The following is a 21292-nucleotide window of genomic DNA, read 5'->3' on the forward strand; positions in this document are numbered from 1 at the left end:
TGTAGCTTTGAAACCATTTAAATGCCATTATTTGTTCGACAGAGGCACTGGCAGGAGCTCGCGCCAAAACCCCACTGCTTTCCAGGTAATGGGTTTTGGCCACTGATTAAATAATGCGGACAAGAAAGTGGGCCGGCGTGTATGTATATGACCGCGAATAAGAGGCAGTGGTCCAAGATTCGAAGCAGCGAAACTACTGCTGCGCCATTGACTCCTCCGTTAGAAGGATGTTTGATGGTGGGCCAAAGCACTTCACAAATCTCTCTCCCCCGACGACTCTATATACCACAGCTTCTGATGACTGCTGTGGGAGGCTCGGGCTTATCAAGTTGTTTAATATGCAATGCTTTAAGTGTTATTTACCCCCACTGTTAATCGAGAGTTTAATCATTGCTGACCCAAATACGCCAAAAAACACCAGTTCCCAGTGAATATAAATGAAAGCATCAAAAAGCCTACAGTAAACCAGCAGGAAGAGGAGGGGAAAATTTAGCTCAAAACTTTATAACTAAGTGTGTGGGAACCAAAACCAGGTAAATGTGAGGTTTAGAAACAATGATGAGAAACCGCCAATTATCTTTCACAGTCGGCCGAAAATGAAACGCGGTGTGAGGCAACAAACCTTGATTCTTCTCCATTAGCGGTAGAGTGGTGTCATCGTATCCCGTCTTGCCATTCTTTGTTGCTTTAGGGGTTGCTGCCACCGTCGGCTAACACACACAAAATAACAATAATGATGCATTAAGTCTTACTCAGCGCTTATTTTACAGTCGCGCTACAATTTCAGGTGCGTGGTCACTGCTGCCATGAAGTAGACTGACTGACGGAAGCGAGGCTGCCAATCTGCGCCATCTTCAACCACACACCTCATTCATACATAGGCAGAGTGGGTGAATTGTCTTGCCCAAGGACAGAATTTGAAAATAATAGACTGGAACTGCTGTCCTTTAGACCTGTGGAACCACAATCAGTGGTTAAAGTATTTTTCTTCCTGTCAAAATATTCAAAAGATCACTTATAATTTCAACCGTTTCTGTACAACTATAAAGACATATTGGAAAGAGATACGTAGAAGTCTTTATTCTTCTACGTTTGGAATTGATAAGAAACTGTTTCAGGCTCTTCAGTGAAAAAAAAACTAAACTTCAGTCCACCTTCCCTGAATGGCTGGACTGATATAGTCTTTGAAATCTTCAAAACTTATAACCTATACTCTGAATATTAACTCTATTGAGAGCTAGCTTGTGACTTTTCTGATAGGTCTCAACCAAAATCTTCTCTAATTTTTGGTTTTGTTCCTTTCTCTTACCGTACATAGTTCTTCTTTTGTTTTTTGTTGGCTGTAATTTTATTTTTTATTTTTTTCCCTGAATGGGCAAGTGAGTATTCTGTTAACCTCTGACCCCCTGCCTGAACTGAGCGCATTTTCTCCAGGTTGGCTTTATCCAAATCTAGAAGCTTAAAAAAAAAAAAGAAAGCATCAAAATAGCGACGAAAATGAGGATGAAACACAACAAAAAGTGACAATGAAGTGACGAAAATGTGACAAAAAAGGCCATGAAATATCAACAAAAAAGCCACAAAAAGTGACAAAAACAAAAACGTTAGGATCACTTTTGCAAGTCTTAGCTTTCAAACATGACATTACACTGTTGCTCTCCAGTCGAGAAGCTTTCAGATTTGGGTAAAGCCGAAGTGGAGAAAGTGCGCTCGGTTCAGGCTGAACGCTATATTTCTATTGAGATACGTATGTATATGTATACTCATTAGATCTTTCCAAGTGATAATAAAATATATAAAAAAAATAATAACAACCGTTTACCTGGAAGTGGCTTTTGTTCCATCCATCCTTGGTGAGGGCATTCCTAAGCTCCTTGTAGCTCCACACCGTTTGCAGCACATGGGACGCCGCTTTTGTTTCGCGAGATGATTGGCTGACATTGGGGGGGCACAAGAAATGAGAACCAAATTAGCAAATAATGACAAGAAAACCAGTAGAAACCAGTTTGCGCGGCATCATCATCCAACAGAGACCATCGATCTCAATTCCATCCGAGGCTAGTTTCTTTTTTTCCCTTCGGAACTTAATGAAAACGCATTTCCTTTCATTATCTAGCTCGGAGCCACCCATGCTAATTGCACAAGGGAGAGGACACACTTCAAAGACAGCTACTTTGACAATAATACATACAATGCAGCTTTAGTCTTTCGTTGCACATGCTAGTTTACTTTGACATGTCTCACAATCCTTACTAAATCACACAGAATTTTTTTAATTTAAGCATTAATAAACACACTTGTGACACAAGACACATCCTGCTGTTGTTTTTTCTTCTCAGGTCATTGAGAAAGAAAGCATCAGAGGCATGAGCAGCCCAGTTAACAATGCCCTCCGGATGTAAAAGCTGTGATAATTAATGGATAGCTCTCAACGTGTGCGGGCTCAGTCTTGTAAGCACACACTATTATAGAAGTGAGGCTTAGCCATTAGAGACACATGCATTATCCTCTGTAAAGACCGATAGATTGTAATGCAGATGATGTTCAAGGTCACACAGTAATTATGACCGATACAGTGTCCCCGAGGTTTGCCCAGTCTACAGCTGTAGTTAGCACACATACTACAGAGTTCATGCACTTCACTGTCAGGAATATTAATATTGTTTGCTTGACTGAGAATCATGTAGATGTAGGAGAAGTGAGATTGTTGGTAATGATACGCTTGGCATGAAATTAAGGCAGTACTAAGTAACTTGTTTACCTTAATTAACCCTTTTCGTAGTGCCTCTAGGGGTAATACAAGTGTTAATGGGATGATTGGGGGGTCTTTCATCCCCCCCGGTGTCTCTGGCCAGAAAATCACAATTGCAACTTTGCTGCCTACGGGTCGGAGTCACCAATACTATAATAATAATACTATAATAATCACGAAGAAGAAGCTAAAGGCTAATGGGAAAAGCTAACTGAGGGCTAGCACCACTTAAACAGTATTTACAGCCAAGTTTCAGTGAAAGAAAATGATCTCCATTGTGCAATTGGATGTACAATATCCCTCTCTCCCTTTGTCTTTTCTGTCGGTGTAGTATTTACTCTCACGGACAATTAATGAGTAAAAACCGTAACATGCTACAACACCTGCAGTGGCGCTTATGGCCTCTAGGGGCATGAGTTACTTAGTACTGCTTTAAGTTTGCCTATATTATACAAGAAATTATACGTTCTAACTGTTCTTTTATGGACTAAAGGTGCGTACACACCTCCAGCTTCCATGTTAACCCTATGTAGAGGCGCTTCAACGCGCTTCGAAATGCAAGCAAAGCTGTCCGCGCGTATTAAGCGTAGCAAACGCGAGCGGATGAGGAAGGACGCGCGTCAAAGCCAGGGAGAACAGCGCGGTGAGCGAACAGGGAGGCCACGCCCACTGCTTCATGCACTCAAGTAATCCAATCTACACGTGCGTTCATTTATGCCTTGTTAACCAATCAGGGATGCTGACTGGGCTCAGGCGTCACCTGTTACCTGCAACAAACCATGCCCGAGTCGGACTCGGTTCGACTTTGGCCGCTTGGAGGAGGGGGGGCGGAGCGCGGCTCGCGTTTGCTCGTGTATGCGCACACGCACGGATACAAGCGGCTGTTGTGTGGGCGGGTGCATTTGTCACGTATAACAGTGAGAAAAGGCTGTATTTATCAAACAGAGCAGGGGCTGCCTCGCTCTCGTCTCCCCGGCCCCGACCGCTTCGCTCCCGGGCGGCTCCCCGGACCCCCGGCCACCGCTGGTCTCCCCGACTGCTCACTCCCGACGCCCTGGCCGCTTCACGCACATCTCGGGCTGACTATACGGGAGCGGCTGCGCTTCTCCCGCCCTGTGTCCGAGCTTCTCTGCTGCTGTACCTGGTTTGGCCACAGGCTTTAGTGGGACAGATAAAACCTGCGGGTGCATTTATCGCTTGTGATTTTGGTGCGCGTTCGTGTTAAGTGCTTTGTTGTAACGTAAAGCGCAGACTTCAGGAGTTCACCAACACAAAGCTGTTTAACCAGTGGCCGAAGCAGCAATGAATGACATAAACTGAGCGTCAGATCTTCTGTTCTCGTAGCCTTTTTTGAAGGCTGTATGTGACTCCAAAGAAAGGCTCAGAGCAGCAGGTGCTGCTCCACCCCCCGCCTCAGCTGAGCGGGACAGAGCGACGCGTACTTCTCTATTTCTCTGCTTTATTAAAATCGACTGTTATATTCACCATAGCCCTTTTTGTTAAACTGTAGTAAAATACAAAGAAAAGTGGAGTGAAGAGATTTGACAGGGCTCATAGTAGACATTATTTCACGCAGCTGTTTAGGTTTTTTTTTCTTCCACATTATGTTGCGCTGCTGCTGCTCACGTGCACTTGTAAACAACTCCTCGTGCTCGGCCACGGCTCGGTTCGTTTGTGTAAGTGTGAGCGCGGGCCGTTCGGGGCATCCAGGCCTTTCCTCAAACGAGATGGAGAGTGGCAGGTTCGGATGTCAAGTGTGAGTGTGCCCTGAGTCAACAGACACGCCTCCTATGTCTGACGCTTGCAAAACTTCACGCGCAGCAAACAGGCGTTTGTCGCGAGTGTGAAGTATGTGAAGCGGCGTTGTTTGGCGTCCAACGAGAGGCAGATGGGGCGTGGACGCGCGTTTGGTCTGTACGCACCTTAACTCTACTAATGCTCTCTAATACTATACATTTTTTGGAGTTGACTAGTCACCGCAACGTGGTCTTATTAAAAATATCATTGACTTTGAGTTTGTTGAATAGCTGTTTTGTTTCATTTGTGGAGTTTTGAGTTATCCATGATCGTTACCACTAGAACTGGGTACCACTAATCAATACCAGCATGGTATCACGAAAACAAAAAGTTTAGGCACTGCTGGTATCAAAAAAGTAAAAGTATTGAAAAGCCAAGTATGACATAATGGTATTCACGTCATAGATTGTTTTGGGGTGGGGTTATTAAAAACGGTCAGAGCTATGAGGCAAAGTCACAACCCAGCAGATGCGCTTCAGTCTGCAAACCGCTGGGATTAATGTAATCAACTAAAGATCGTGAGAAATGTCCATAAACAATGATGAAATCACCTCGTCCTGTTGATAGCCACAAGTTTCTCGATGGCCTGTGCTTGTATGAGGGAGCGAGCGTTTTCAGAGCTGTCCGTCACTATCTCATGGATGGTGTTAAGGATAGCGACCACGGTGTCCTCCTCCAGGTTTTTAGCCGGCCTCTGCTGTCCGCTGGGCAGGTTGCTCACTAAGTCCCGCATGGCGTAGCTTCCTGAAGACATGAGGATACAATTTCAGATGCAAACGTTTAGCTGCAGTAATGCTCTAAACCAAGACGATGTTTTTTGTACATATATAAGAGCATACTTTCTGACTAGTGTGACTGTGTCTATATCCTTAACTTGGCCTGACTATGAATGTTTCACTCTTGCTCGTGTTTTACCTATCAGGTCCTTGTTGCGCCGGTCAATAGAAAGGTTCCTCAGAGCAATGGCCACAGCCCGCACCACTTTGTCCGAGTCGGAACGCAGCAGCTCCACCAGGATGGGCAGGCCTTTCTCCTTACGCACAGTGGCACGGATGTAGTTGGACCACTGTAGCATACACAAAGGATAATAAAGGTCTTTAAAAAGCAGTGTCTTTTGTATCTTAAGAATTGAGTCTGTCGTCAGCAGTATCCTGTTTGAAATTCTTGCCAGTGTACAGTTTTCTACCATGAGAACTGCCCGTCCTGACCTCGCGCATTTGCTTTGGGCTAGTGGGATTACTCCAGTTAGAAGCTGAGTTCAAGAGTTCGACATTAGCAAAGAGGTAAGGGAGGCCATTTTTGGTAATGAAATGCACAATTTTTCTCGTTCCAAAGATGTTTCTCATTTACACTCACAATGTTACACAGAGGGGCTCTCCAAGAACATGATGTAATTTGTCTTAATTTAAACATCACTGCATTTTACTTCTCATTTTGTGTATCATGAAACATTCAGTGTGACATAAAAGAGATTCTCTTCTGAGTAACCGAACCCCCAGAGATGTAATTAGGCAGCGGCGTGCACGATATCCCCACACGGTGGCAGTAGTAAGCCTTGAATATGCGACTGGTTGTCACTGTCTGCATAGGGAAGAATGGGGGGGGGGGCTCTAATATCCTCAGAGGGACCAGGGGCAGGTTCTGTCCTGCACAGAGGCTCCTGTGGCGCTGGATTTCTGATCCAACTCCAAATGTATCCATCTTTTTCTTTCAAAACGCCTACCTTAGCCGAAAATCGTTAGAACTGAATAATTCAAGGCTCAAAATGCGAGACTCAGGCTGCGCAGAGGATAACTTTTTTTTGGCATCATTAAGACTGATGTTTTACTGTATGTAACAAAAACACAATGCACGAAAGGAGACCATTAACAGAACTTTGAATTGGAAACAAAACAAACACGCCCACATGCACACAATATAGGATAACATTTAAACACTGCTGTTCCAATCTCTTTCACTGCACACTCATTATCAAGCAAGTTATCTATGAAGGGGTCCCAGATTAGAAAAGTGTTGATGTCAAAGCAACACGGCGAAACAACATTCTAAGTCATTTGTTTTTACGTCACAAGAGCAAATGAACCGATGTAAAACCCTTAAAGATGGACAAACAAGCTAGCGACACAAAAAACCCAGAGAATAAGATTTTAGCAATGGGTTTTCAAAATAAAGCATTTGAATGTATGTATAATATATAAACCGTATATTAGTATGTTATTGAATGAGAAGTATTGGTGCCATACATGTAGCCAGATCTCCATGGAGGCATATCAGAACTGAAACTTTTACAAGAGGCTGCAGTGAGAGAGTCGAGCTCCAGTCCCAAACAGTGATGAATGTGTTTACAGTATGACACATCGGCGCGAAGAGCCTCGGTGCCTTGATAATGCCGCCGCCGCCGCCGCCGCCGGTGCCGTGGGCCCGAATTCAGCCGTCTCTTTGAGAAACATAAGTGACCACTCGTGCCTTAGGTGCAAAGTGTGAACTGGCAACTGATGGCTCGTCCTCCCTGTTGATAATTCACTGCAGTCTGAGTGTGAGACAGCAGCAGCAGCAGGAAGGCCTAATTGGAATGAATGCGAGCTGTAGTTCTTGTATCATCCATCAGGAGCAAACACTTTTCCACAGAGGAGACCGAGCAGACCCCGATCTAATCCTGTAATTGCACCAAGACTGGGGGGGCTGACCAGGATTAACAAATAAATCAAACTAAACGTCATTTCCCTGCTGTTAGTAAAAGCCCTTGATCCAATTGTGCTACTTGATATTCAAATGCAATCACATAAAGCACGCATATCATAGAAATGAGCACCCCCTTTACATTTACTTATTAATTACATCAATGAGGGCAATGTTGATAAAAAGGGGTTATCTCATTATCCCATCAAAAATGTACTCTGTATTTATGTGTTTAGGTAAATGTGTTGCTTTAAAAGATAAACGAACTAAAGAGTCTATCAAAGAAGCTTTGAAATGTCCCTGTATGCCAGGATTTAAAAGATTACCTTTACAAGAGGTTTTCTTTCAGATGTTTTTTCAACTCTTTGTGCTAATCTAATAAAATGTTCATAATCCAACATCAGTTTGTGTGTCTAAAACCAGATGTCAGGGTGCACAGGCTTGTTCTTGAATGTTTTGCTTGAGGTCCAGCTCTTCTAAAATGCATGTAATCAACCGATTACAATACAAACCATAATTGTACATTTCAGAATGATTTGCATGCGGTGGACACATGTGTGATGAATTTATTGTTTGACTAAAATAAGGTGACGCAATAACCATCCAAGACTCGTTTTGAGAATAGCGTCCCAATATTCAACACTGAATATTGCCATTTTCCCACGTATCGTGCAGTCCCACTGGCCGACATCGAAATCCAGCAGCATTTGGCTCGTTGGTCGTTAAATTGATGTTATAAATCATGACAGTAACATGGTGTCTGTTTTATTTTCAGTGTGTCCTGTATGTGCCTTCCCTCCCCCACACTCACGGTCCACTGTCCCGCGCTGAGGTTCTGCAGAGCCCCCGCGGCCGCCTCCAGGGTGTTGTAGTTCTGGCTCTCGGTCAGCAGGGACAGGTAGAGCCGCACCACTTCGGGCTGATACAGCAGCTCAAAGCCTTGGGGGGGGGGAAAAGCATAAACACTGGTCAGATGTCCGGAACAGACAGAGACTGAGGGCCAATTAGGCAGCAGAGACACCGGCAGCACCACAACGGAGTTTCCTTCTCACACGGGGGTGAGCTTTGGCACAATGGAGAGAAGAAGCTTTGGTTAACCCTACATAGGAGAAATGCTTTGCGTAAGTCAAGTTGCTTTTGTAACACAAATAGCAATGCATAATATTACAGAACTTAACAACTTAACACAGTATAGAGTGGCTGTGGATTGGAGAATTTCAAAATAATAATAATCTGATATGCCCATTGAAGTATGTAATAAAAGCTCTTAAGAACCATACTGTGAATATTTCATGCATCCAAATTGCTGCATTAATGTTCCCAGTGAACAAAGTTATTCGCAAAAGCAGATGCCTTTTTATATTATGGTCTCGCTCTTTTTTATTGCCCACGTTTTAAGCAGCAGCCATCAAATTCAGAATGAGACAATATTCATCAAATAAAATATTTCAACACACAAGTATGTTCCATTCCCATTACTTTCATCTGTTCCAAAAACAGTTTCCAACTATTCTCGTAATTGACGCGGCGATAAAACTTTTGCGGGAGCTTTGAAAAGTAATGCTGGACAAATGTGTTTTCTGTTTACTTTACCTTTCTCAAGGACAGTAAAACAAAAACAAAAAACAGCTGTGCTCATACTTGGTAACTCTCTGTAAAACCTGACACACTGTGATTGAAAATACTTGAGCCTTTGGAAAATAAGGAGGACAGGAGAAGGAGAAACTATTGATCAAAGCATCCATCCAAGACGCAGCATGTTCCAGATCCAGGCTTATCGCACTAAAGCACACAATACAACCCCACGGTCTACAGTCAATCACAAGGCCTCCCTCTGATGAAAACGCAATTACATTATCAGCTATTAGGCAGAGACGGCGCCATGAGAGAGAAAGCGAGGGAGAGGAATCAAAACGCAGCAGCAATTACTCTTCAAGAGCTTCTTATTTTTCCAAAAACAAAGTCACTGAAACACTATGCAAGAGAAGGAGACAAACAACCTCAACGTGCCGATCCCCTCAAGGTCATAGCCTGTTTCATACATTTTTGATGCGACACACATGACACTTGAAGAAGAAATGCTGTCATCCTTCAATTCCTGAGGAAAAGCACACTTCTGAAGGCTATTGTGGTTTGTTGTGGTTCAGCTACTTCTACCATTTTGCCTCTATTTCTACCATTTTGCTACCTCACATCGAATAAAAAAAATGTTTTGTTCAAATCGAGGGCCAACACCAGATTTATTTTTCTAGTAGTGGAATGAAATTTGTCTTGTCGCATATTGTAAAAGCAGGCAGCTGTGAAAAAAGACCTCTGTGCACTCTACATCTGTTTATGAAGCATTTGTATGGATTGTGAACACTGTGTTGTTTACATTACTGTGAGCGGAATTGTAGCCTATAACCTGTGAAATGTGATTATAAACTAATCCTTATGAAGAATGGTGATACTAGAAATATATTAGGAAAGTTACTTTGGACCAAAACTAACAATTAAAAATGTAGGCGCTCTCCATTTATTTCCCCAGTCGTCGTGAAACTTAAATGTGTTTGATCGAGTTGAGACCCAGTCCAGTCAACAATTTCAGCGTCACGACGATGAAAACTTCCCGGACGAATGAGAGTCTTCACAAACTGATTTTCCTAGTATTTCGCAGACGGGCTCAACGGCAAATTACTATCTCCATTGAAACATTTTGTTTTTTTCAATCATTCACAATGAGCGCCACTTCCTTCTATCAGGATACAGGCTCTATTAGGGCTTTTATAACTTATACAGTATAAGTTGAAGTGTTTCTTTCTATTTCTACAATAGGTTCCACTATTTTGCAAGTAACTTGTAACTTGTTTACCTTAATAAATCCCTTTCGTAGTCCCTTTGGGGGTAATACAAGTGATGATTGGGGGGTCTTCCATCTCCCCCTGGTGTCTCAGGCCAGAAAACTGCAATTGCGACTTCGCAGCTACCGGGTCGGAGCCACCAATACACACTAATGGAATCACGAAGAAGAAGCTAAACGGGCTATCTTCCTTTGTCTTCTCTGTCAGCGTGGTATTTAGTCTCACAGGCAATTAATGAGTAAAAAAACGCAACATGATGCGACACCTGCAGTGGCGCTTATGGCCTCTAGGAGCATGAGTTACTTAGTACTGCTTTAAATTCTCATTTAACTTAAATCAACGACGATGCCAATTTCCATTTTCCAGACTTATAGATGAAGCACCCTGCCCCTAAAACCCGAGAATCCGTCTAGACGTCCAATTGACAGTCGGTAATCAATACTGCCAGTTAAATGACAGTTAAATGACTCACCTTCGATGCAGCGGTCGGCTAATAGTGCTCAAAAGCCACTACAATTTGTGATTACATGCTGGGGCCACTGCAGTTTTCTGTATTTTGGTTCCCTACTTCGAAACCACAGACTAAAACCACCTTTTACAGAGAATATAATTTCGCAGACAGCTTGCTTCCTCTCCTCTGCACAAGTAATTTCAACTCCTCCATGTCCTCTTGTAAGGCTCACATTAGAGAAAATAAGACTCTGTCTTCTTCAGCCTTCTGGGGCCACACTTTCTTTAGAAAAACTATATATTATGCGGGTAGAGATCCCGATGTGACTCAGTGACTGACACACTCGAGCTGACAAGGCCCAGAGTACTGCCATTTTAAATCTTTTGCCTTGAAAGCAAATCTAAGCACAAATCTGTAATGACACGTGTTTCTCATCTACCCATATCTCACACCCATAATTTCCAAGCGAGAGGAAGCCTGGCTGCTGCTAACAATCTAAAAGTGCTCAAAAAGTCATAGCCTCCCCCTCAGGAACACGCCAAACGCGCTTTGGCAGAGACATGGCGGATACAAAAGTTTAATTGGATATCACTGTAGGTGCTTAAAAAGAAACCTAGAACTCGTTTTCAAAGGAGAAGTCAAACGGCAAAGCGCCAGGTTGTAACCAAGAGCCAAAACATTGCACCGCACATCAATAGTGGTTCTGAGGGGCTCGGGAGAGGGCAGGCGGCGCAAACCAGACAGTCAGCAACATTGAACATACTCCTCATATTTCAGGTCCCGCTGCCTGCGCACTCAGCAAAGCCACGGCCATCTTGAAGGCATTCCTGTTGACATACACTTCATCTCCAAGGCAGATTCCATTCTCATATCACAACTCTGGTTCTGGGCCGGTGCCAAGTTCCAAAGCAAACTCAAACTAAGATTTTATGAAAGGGAAAGGAAATAAAACATGAAAGGCCTTTTGAAAATATATAAAGAACAACAGTACATCTGCATTAGCTGCAATATTAGTTTTAAAAGGTTATAGGTTATGGTATAGAACTGATTGAGTATAAGAGAACTTTTAGACCATTTGTCCATAGCACTTCAAGGGGTCAGAGCGTGTTTCCGAGTTTGTTGTTGTCATCATTCATCTGCTGCTTGTCTTTTGGGGAAAAATGGCAGGTTGTTAGGAAGTGTTAGGATTCAGAGGGGGAGAGGAGATGTCAGTGAGGAGTGACCCTGGCTTTGCTGGCTGCTATGCAACCTCTGACCGACTACAAGTATACAGTATAAGTACAGCCTCTTCAACACACATGTGAAAAGGAGGGATCTAGGTCTGGTAGAAAGCTTTCAATCGAGAGCTTACAAAACATACAAAATGCATAAGGGTCTAACAAGACTTTGAATTCAGAGAAGGCCTAAACAGTAAAAACACTTGAGGTATTATATCTCCAATTACAAATCACTACAACTACTTCTTAACCCAATTTCTGACAGACACCAGTTCATCAGCCTTACACACTCTTCTCCCCTCTCTTCTCTCAGAGGTGTTCCCCAGGGGTCAGATCTCACCCCCCTGCTCTTCCTCCCGCATGTCCCCCCGTCTGGGTCACATAAGTCACAGACATGTCTCTCAGTTCTGCTGCTGCACCAATGACATTGAGCTTCACCTTTCGACCAAAGACTCCAGCCCTGTCACTCGCTACGGAATCAGAGACACATGGTAACGCCTTCAACATACAATCAAATTATTCTTGTACTGCAAGATTTTTTGGAAATCTTTGAGCACCCAGGGACACATTCTAAGAAAGATTGAAACCAGAGATGGATAGAGCTGCCAAAATATTTACTCAAGTGATGTTAAAATTATATTAAAGCAGTACTAAGTAACTCTTCCCCCTAGAGGCCATAAATGCAACTGCAGGTGTAGTAGCAAGTTACGATTTTTTAACTTATAATTGTCTTGGAGAGTAGACAGGAAAGGTGAAGGGAGAGAGGGTTACTGTGCATCCAATTATACAATGGAAATTTTTTTTTTCACTCAAACTTGGCTGTAAATACTGTTTAAAGTGACGTTAGCCCGCAGTTAGCTTTGCCCGTTAGCATGTTAGCTTCTTCTTCGTGATTTCATTAGTGTGTATTGCTTTCTCCGCACCGGTGGCAGTCAAGTTGCAAACATGGTTTTCTGGCCAGAGACACCAGGGGGAGATGAAAGACCCTCCAATCATCCCATAAACACTTGTATTACCCCCACAGGGACTACGAAAAGGATTTATTAAGGTAAACAAGTTACTTAGTACTGCTTTAATCAAGTAAAAGAAAAGTTCAAAAGTCTAATTCATGTTTTAGTGCCGATGTAATAGAACAGATCAAAAAACAACAAAAAGTGAAAATTCTGATAAGGGGAAAAAAAATGTCAAGAAAATAAAGCTTAAATTCAAATAAAAAAAGCACTGTACTGTGTGATAAAACTGCTCTAAAACATAGTTATTCCAAAACATTACGAAAGAACTTGTTGGCTATTTAAGTCACTACATGCCTCTGCCAAAAGCAAGGAATCTCAAAGCTCATTATGCAAATGACATACATGATAAACGGCATGTACGGCAACGTGTAGCAATTCACAGATATGAGATGAGTATATTGAGATTAGTGAATCTATGAATAATAAAAGCATTCAATATGATTAATTCATGCGTCCAATTCTTCGTCACATGTGGAAATAAATCTCCATTTCACATTTGACCTGATGAGGTCTATTGTTAACAGAGGAATAACAACAGGAATCACGTCCCCGTAACTTGATATTACCTTAAAAAGAGCATGATTAAATAATTGTAAAAATTAATTCTACTAAATATGCTTTGGCTTGAATATACTTATTGTTGTGGAATTGAACCATTTAAAGTGCACTTCTCTCTAGGTCTGTGAGGCTGAAACTTGTACCTGAAGATTTTTCTTAGATCTCACACTGCCTGTAAATGAGTTGTAGAGGAGGAGCAGCAGCTATTTTTCAAAGCAAAAGACGCGGCTGACAAATTCCTAAACACAAATGGGGTTTACAGCTTCACCAACACTGGGTTTGAGACAAAGTTTGGACGAGTGATCAAGAGTCACCACTTCTATGTCGCTTCATTGATTTGGACAAACTGGCCTAATTTTGGGCCACATTTAAAACCAAGGTGTCGCAGCGTGACAGCCTGAGAAATTATAATGGATTAGCAGATGAGTAAGAGGAGAATCTAGAGCCAGAGACACAGTCAATTGACCCATGGCTCTCATTTTAAAGACACATTGACTTGCCAAAGAAGCAACATATAATTTGAAAATATGCATCTTTCTGTGCACTAGCCTCTCCTCTCACTCACAAACATCCCCCTCCCACCATCAAGGTTTTCTATGTAACCACTGAGCTGTTTCTAAAGAAAAAAAACAAAACACTCATCGCTCTTTTGATGAAATAATAATGTGCAAGAGTTCAATTTTCAAGTCAGTGTCAATCTAGCACCTTGTTCAACATTTTCAGAGAGAGACCTTCAAAAATAAACTAATGGGCTCCAATGAGATTTCTGCAATGTCTATTTGTATATTATTACGGTTCTCTCTAACCGAGACTTGAGCAAGCCAAGTGATTTATAGTGTTATTATGTGAGTGATTGGCAGCTATTTCAAGCAAATATGATCTGCGAATTTAGAAAAGTAATCCATCAAGCAAAACCTTTGTGCCTAAGAGGTTTTATATTCAAAAGAACAGTGCCTCAAACTCTACGGCATGATTACTGCTTTGTCTTTCAGGACACAATGACTGAATGAATACGTGCTCACACCCAGCACACACGCTTTTCGGTGCTGTACAGGCGCACAAATTCAAACCAAGGTTTGGCCCAAACATGTCAAAAAGTGATTTCCGTCAATCTCACAACACCTGCCTCTCACTCAACGCTTCCATGGCAAACGCTGAACTAGGCTGAGTGTATTTACAGCAATTTCTCCGGCTCCGTCAAAATCAGGAAGACATGATGCCAAATCTGTCTACATCTCACAGGGGAACGTTCCGACGGGTTTTGAAAGAGCAAAAGAAATAAAGGTGTAATAGTTGAAAAAATCCCAATTTTCTTGACAGGTTCACCATTTCTTTCCCCCATTCCTCTCAAATCAATCTGCAGTACTTTTAGTGGTTGTCAGCTGCTTTGGCTGTGATACACAATATGACAGAATGTTAGTCATCTAAAATCCTTTTGCTGTAACCTGGCCACAAAAGGCCAACAGCCAGTAGCCAGTGTGCTCTTTGTGGTGCTCCTCACCCTGGAAGGACGTCTGGCATTATCTAAGAGAGTTCTGAGTGTCCGTACTGTAAATACCCAAGAATCAGAATTGGAATCAGAATAGTTTTTACTGCCATTGTTTGTAAACAGGTTCACAAACGAGGATTTTGTCTCTGTGAAGACGTGCAACATTAAACACAGAGTTTAGATAAAAATAAGCTGTAAAACTCTAAACTATAAGGCTTTAGGGGCATGAATAAAGAATATTAAAATGAATAACATAAAAAAAAAAAGCAGTAAAAATGGTAAGACGACAACAATTGACATAGAACAACAACGGGATTGTATTTACATATTGTGTAGGTGTATAAAGTGATAAAGTGATAAAGTGATAAGTGATAGCAGTGGATCTAAGGGCGGACATACCACATAGAGCAATAAAGCAGATAACAGCCTGTACTGAGTTATTTGGTCTCTTTATCATGGGGAAAAAACTCTTCAGGTGGTGGGATCTATGGATCTTGATAGACCGTAGCCTCCTGCCTGAGGGGAGAGGGGTGAATAGTTAGTGTCCAAGGTGATCCGCACATACTGTATAAAACACAGTATCACTGTGGCCATACCACCTTTGCTATGCCCAATCCCGTCAGACCTTGGAAGCTAAGCAGGGAAGGGCCTGGCAGGACTTGGATGGGAGACTGTTTGGGAACACCAGGAAGCCTAGCGAATGTAGTGAGTGAGTGAGTGGTTGGTGGTGGTCGGAGGGGCTGATGGCACAGACTGGTTGCCTCGCTTCCGTCAGTCTACCCCAGGGCAGCTGTGACTACAATAGAAGCTTACCACCACCGAGTATGGAGTGAACGAAGCGTCTTTGAGTGTCCAGAAAAGCGCTATATAAAACCAATGCATTATCATTATTATTAAAATCTGTGTGGAGCCAGATCATCAAAACATCCAACTCCTCAATCACATAAGTTATAATGCTTATACAGTGGTCAATTTTATATCGTCATCATCTCCGAATTGTCAAAGGTCGGAAAAATCGCAGTTACTGTTTATTTATTTGGTTTATTTGAAAGGAAACCTGTTAGAAATGGATGAGAGAACAATGACCTTTACAGACACTGATTTGTATATACAAGAGAAGACAGAAACACAACACTAAACATGAGTACAATGTTGCTGCTGGCACATTCATGATTTTACCTCAACATGCTCCACAGATTGGCACCTCATTCTGAAAATGCAAATCGGGCAAAGGCTGTTTTTGAAGCTCATGTCGACCCTCCACTTCTCTGCAGCCTAACACAGATGCACTCAAAGGCTCCGCGGCCAGTGACTGAGACACTTAAAAAGCAGCTTCACGATGTTAAAATGAATGATATTTGGAAAAGATTTGATTTTGATAAAATATTACAGTGGTGTAATCTGATTTGTTTTTTAATCTAAAACCTTTAGGGCCCAATTGTAGAGGCTTTCTACTGGTTTAACTTCTTAACCCAGACCTGAAACGAGCACATTTTCTCCAGTTTGGCTCTGAAAGCTTATTGAAAAAAGTGTCAAAATAGTGCCAAAAATTAGATGAAAACATTTTAGATTTGGGTAAAGCTGAACCGGAGAAAATGCATTTGGTTAAGGCAGGAGTTAGGAGGTTAGGAGTTGCCTGGCTAGTTTGTAACCAGACAGCAAGAGATGGGAGAGGATCATAGATTTATCCAATATTTTGCCTGGAATGCAGCATAAGTCCACACATCAACATTTCCTTAAGGTTGAAGCTAAAGCTGAAAATACTAGTATCTATTTGCTTTGATCTCATATAAATGTTTTTGCCTTTTCAGTCACAGACAGAGATACAGCATATTCCAACCCACAGATAACGAGTTTTGAACTTATGACATCCTGGCAGTGTTCGTCGACGTACGAAAAAGGCTTTTAGTCCCATGTGTAAGTCACTCCACGTATGTGTCACTGCAAGACAGCTACAGCGAAAGAAGACGAGACAACTAACCTAGGTCACTCTCCTACTTATGAATAAATGTATAAATATCCCTGTCATATCTGCAGAGAATACATTAAAATGCATCTCCAATCTTTTTTCTCTATCTGAAATCAGCTGAACATTTAACCCAAGCTGCTCATGTTAAGTAAATGCAGGAATATGGAGAAAAATGCTAATGATGGTTTACATAAGGGCCACGAGAGGGGCCAAAATACTTTACAATGTCATTAAAATGGTACGCTGCCACTTGCATGATAATGATCCTGGCTCTGCGGCTTCGTTAAAAAACAAAAGGTGAGCTGCTTTCTACCACGTAAACAAAACAAATTGGCAGAGTTCACAGGGGATTGAGAAATGTTTTGGACAAAATATGCAACTACAAGTCACGCTGTGTAAGCAAATTATTCCTTTCATGCTGCTCGGAGAATGTCTCACACATGGGTACAACATACTGTCTGCATTCCCAAGTAGGAAGGGGTTGTTAAAAAGTTGGCGAACCAGGGCAAGATTGATGTGTTTATGTATAATAATACATACATAATACATACATATAATAATGTCAATTTATATTCAAACGTGTAATAAAAAAAAAGGATATGTGTTCTGTATTGTTTATGAATGTAGTTGGTGGCATCAGCGATACTACTGTCAAAACAAGGTTGACTGCTTAACTATAATAATTATACAAGAGTAAGAAAAGTGAGTGTAGTGCGTCAGGGGTTCCAGCCAGTAAAACAAGATCAGGTGCTTTTCAAGGACACATAACAAAGAATTCAGAAAATAAAGCGTAGGAAAAAGGTTTAAGATTCTTTCCAAGCCCTGATGAAGACCTTCAACAGGGCGAAACATGTTGACGTCACATGTTACAAAAAGGCAATCACTCAGAGTGCCTCATACCATTCTATACCCATCGGACTAACTTTTCAATCTGTTTCATGTTATTTCAACCTGGATAGACTCAAACAGACAAAAGCAGCGATTAGGAAGATTTAGACCGATCAGTCCCCGGACGGAGACATGTATGTATTAAAGTCAGTATGGATGAACAGGTTGGAGTTCAGGGTGTCCCCCCGGAGCCTGGACACTGGTGGTGGGTATAGGAGACCCGTGAAGGATGCAGCAGGGAGAAGCCGTGGGCAGAAGAGGTGGAGACGGGGCGGAGGCTGGTCGCAGCACAGCTGGGAAGTGAATGAACCATGATTGCTGGAGGCTTAAAAGCGTGACCGAGGGCGATGATTGGCTGCTACGGAGGTGCAGCTCTTTAAGCTGATGGGCTGAGGTGGCCCTCACAGAAGTGATCATTGGTTGGAGGTAAGTGATGCTGAAATTAGTCTCCCAGGTTGAATTAACACCATTTCTCCATGTTATATTGGACCCTGACTATCACTTTTTTTGTTGTTGCGGGAAACCCCTGTAAAAAGCTGTATCTTCTCTTCCCTGTTTGCATTAACATCACTACAATGCTGGGAAAAGGGCTGCGTCGTCTGTCCCGGGCTTATGGGAAATGTTGTTCTAACGTCTTTAATATAATTAATCCGTGGGCCTGTTGTAATATAAAGTAGAAATCATGGCAGGGGCCAACAAAAATCATCACAGAGGCCTCAAATGTCTGTTTTAGTGTATGGATGTTTAGCAATAGCATGGTGCCTTTAATTTCCAAGATAAATTCTTTTCAGGGTTTCTGGTAGGCTTTCAGTGCTGATGTAACTATTTCCATGGTTACGCATAGGAGGCCAAGCAGGTTAATATACACTGCACCACCTGAAGCATTGTGTCCTCAACACAACAATCTGGGTTTTGCTTTTACATATTCTGATCAGAAACAACTGACTCAGAAATATTTAAAAAAAAAACACACAAACTTGCATTAGCCAACTGTAGTTCTCAATACAGAGGCTTGCATGACAGATCACAGTTCGACAAAAAAATCAATAGTTTATTCCATATTGTACCTTATTGGCGGGGTCATGTGTTAGCAGTTGTGTGGCTACTTTACTGCCCTCCAAATGATGTCAAGAAAATCTATACTCTAAGACCTTTGCTGTTATTTTGTTCACTAAAGATCAAGACAGTTCACAGTTTATTGAACTTCCGACTGCAGATTTTCACTTCTTGACATGCTGCAATTTGCTGAAATTAATGAAGTATCGAAGAAACCCTGTACTCCGCGGCTAATTTGATTTTGGGAAACATTATGGATTTGTTTCTTGTACAATATTTCCACATTTGACATGTAATCTTGTAAACTGGAAGAGGGTTATGTAACAGCAATGATTCAGAACACAGAAGGGTAATTTTTCAAGTCATTGGTATTCTGGCGCTGCATCCCATACAGTCAGGTGCGAGAGTAATCAGTCTGGAAATGAGAAGCATGTTAATGTGGAGTATAAATTACCGTGGAACTGCACTAATTAACTTTCAGCTCGTCTCGGCACTGCATTTCAGGTGTCAAATCTGTTATGACACCGCTACAAATCTTCTCTAAATTTAATTCAACCCGTGAGGTGATTTAAAGAGCCTGCTATAGATTAAAACAAACAACAGGGAGCATTGCGCATTCATCTCGTTGTCAAATAAATGAAAGTGAGAAATAAGAAGCACAAATGTCATAATCATAATTCCATAATGGTTTGTTGTTGTGAGTAAAGAGCTAGAGAGATTTCAGGTGACATTCTTGGAGGTCAAAACGCTAGCAAGCGTCATGGCAACGCTTCCTTGGAGGGTTAATGTTACTGTGTGTGTATGGTACTGTTTACTGAGGCTAAACAAAATTCAGAGCTTGGTTTTTACATATTGTGACCAGGAAGAACTGACTTGAAAAAAGACAAATAGCTGCCCATTTGTGAAGCTGTATATACTGGAGTCGTCAAACGTCTAAAAGCTTGTGTGTTTGCAGTTATAGATCGATTAGTTTTACAATGTGTCGCCATGGTTACTGACTATCAAGAAAGTCAGTATGATTTGAATGCAGACTTCGATGTTTCGCAGGAACGACTGATGTAAACACCACATTTTGCAATTTGACCCCTTAATTTGCATTAGAAGTGTATCTGCTTGCTTGACATGGCTTTTGATTTTTTTAAATGAGCAATAATGTGCATTTTGGAGGATGGAATCAGATTTATTGCATAAAGTTTGATGCAGCAAATAAAAAGAAGACGTGATTGTTCGCAATCCCATCAGTTGAAGGTAGTATTCAAAGATGTGCAGAAGCTTTTCATTCATTGTATATAAGATACTCCTCGTCATTATTACTTCATTGCACATTTCCTGTCTATTTTGCACTCCCTGAGTTTTCTCTAAATTCTCAGTATTTCTCCATTGTGAGATCAATGAAGTCTAATCTTATTAAACATTCATGCAAACCAGAGCTTTGCCCAGGTCTCCATTAGAGAAATTATAGAAAACTTAGTTTACTTAAGTTTGTCCAGCATTAAAGTGCTGGGAAACTACAGCCAACTTATTCCAACAAGATATATGAATGTGGTCAACAACAAAACAAGAACAGAGAAAGCTCACACTTCTGGTCCAATCCCATTTCGATGAAACCGCATGTAAATTTGCTTTTGTTATGGCCATGTAGTATAAGAATTTCAGACAGATGCACATTTTCTTTGATGCAAATTAATTTTATGAAAACTATCTACAATAACATGACTGTAAGAAAAAACACAATGTAACTTTCAGACAAGGGGTAAAAAAAAAGCCCCAAACTGTACTAGACAGAAAAAAAGAAACAAAGATTAATGTCATGCCATTGCCATTAGATGCTAAAAGTGTACCGCATATACAGTAGCTGCAATGGTCACCAGTAAGAACAATACAAATAAAACAAATGCAGTATTGAATATAGGAAAGGCAATCGGTCACAAGACTAGTTTTGCGGTGTAAGGGCTTATCATTTGCAATCTACCCTTTGGTTACCCCTCAGACAAAGAGTATCCAGGAACTGCAGCATAACTTTCCAAATGGACGGTGTCATCGTCATCTCTGTAGGAACCCAAGGCCACTGTACATTTGCATATTCACGCGCTGGACGGCCTGGGTTTATTGGATGGTGACAAAAGTGATCAGAAGGTGGCTTTTTGGCCCATTTTTTGGATTCTGTCAAAAACAGAAAAGAGCCACAAAGATGCCCTGGTGTGGAGGGAGCAGCAGAGGAGACATGTTTTGAAAGACAGACAGACTGCCAAAGCGAATCCGCAAAATCTTCCCTTCTTTCACTCCGCTGTCTAAACTTGCCACGGCTCCACGGGGGTGTTCCACCAGCCCCAACACTGTCCCATCCCTGAATGGTTGTTTGCAACCATTTTACACAATAGTGGTCTTTCCAGTCATCTGCCTTTGAGATGACAGGGGACCACTTCCTCCTTCCACGCACAGATAGGAGCGCAGACGTCCCGCTGGGCTCCCAAAAAGCGCATATCACCACCGGCAACAACACACGCTGACAAAAAGACACAAGAGTGCACAGATTGCCAGCAATTGCTTTCCGAAAAAAAGCATTTTTGCCAAATTCTTTCG

At 41.9% G+C, this 21292-nt stretch overlaps 1 protein-coding gene across 8 annotated transcripts in view; it reads right to left on the bottom strand.

Annotated features, from left to right (window-relative positions):
- arvcfb (ARVCF delta catenin family member b) overlaps window positions 1-21292 on the bottom strand; it is a 286776-nt gene that overhangs the window by 9213 nt on the left and 256271 nt on the right. For all 8 annotated transcript variants that reach the window (XM_079567196.1, XM_079567195.1, XM_079567192.1 and 5 more), the window contains 5 exons: window positions 8040-8167; window positions 5465-5615; window positions 5101-5293; window positions 1823-1934; window positions 623-710 (listed from right to left, as the gene is read on the bottom strand). In XM_079567196.1, the coding sequence (XP_079423322.1) occupies window positions 623-710; window positions 1823-1934; window positions 5101-5293; window positions 5465-5615; window positions 8040-8167 (672 nt within the window). The remainder of the gene's footprint in view (window positions 1-622; window positions 711-1822; window positions 1935-5100; window positions 5294-5464; window positions 5616-8039; window positions 8168-21292) is intronic.

This window comes from Gobius niger (genome assembly GCF_951799975.1).
Source record: "Gobius niger genome assembly, chromosome: 1".
Taxonomy (NCBI): domain Eukaryota; kingdom Metazoa; phylum Chordata; class Actinopteri; order Gobiiformes; family Gobiidae; genus Gobius; species Gobius niger.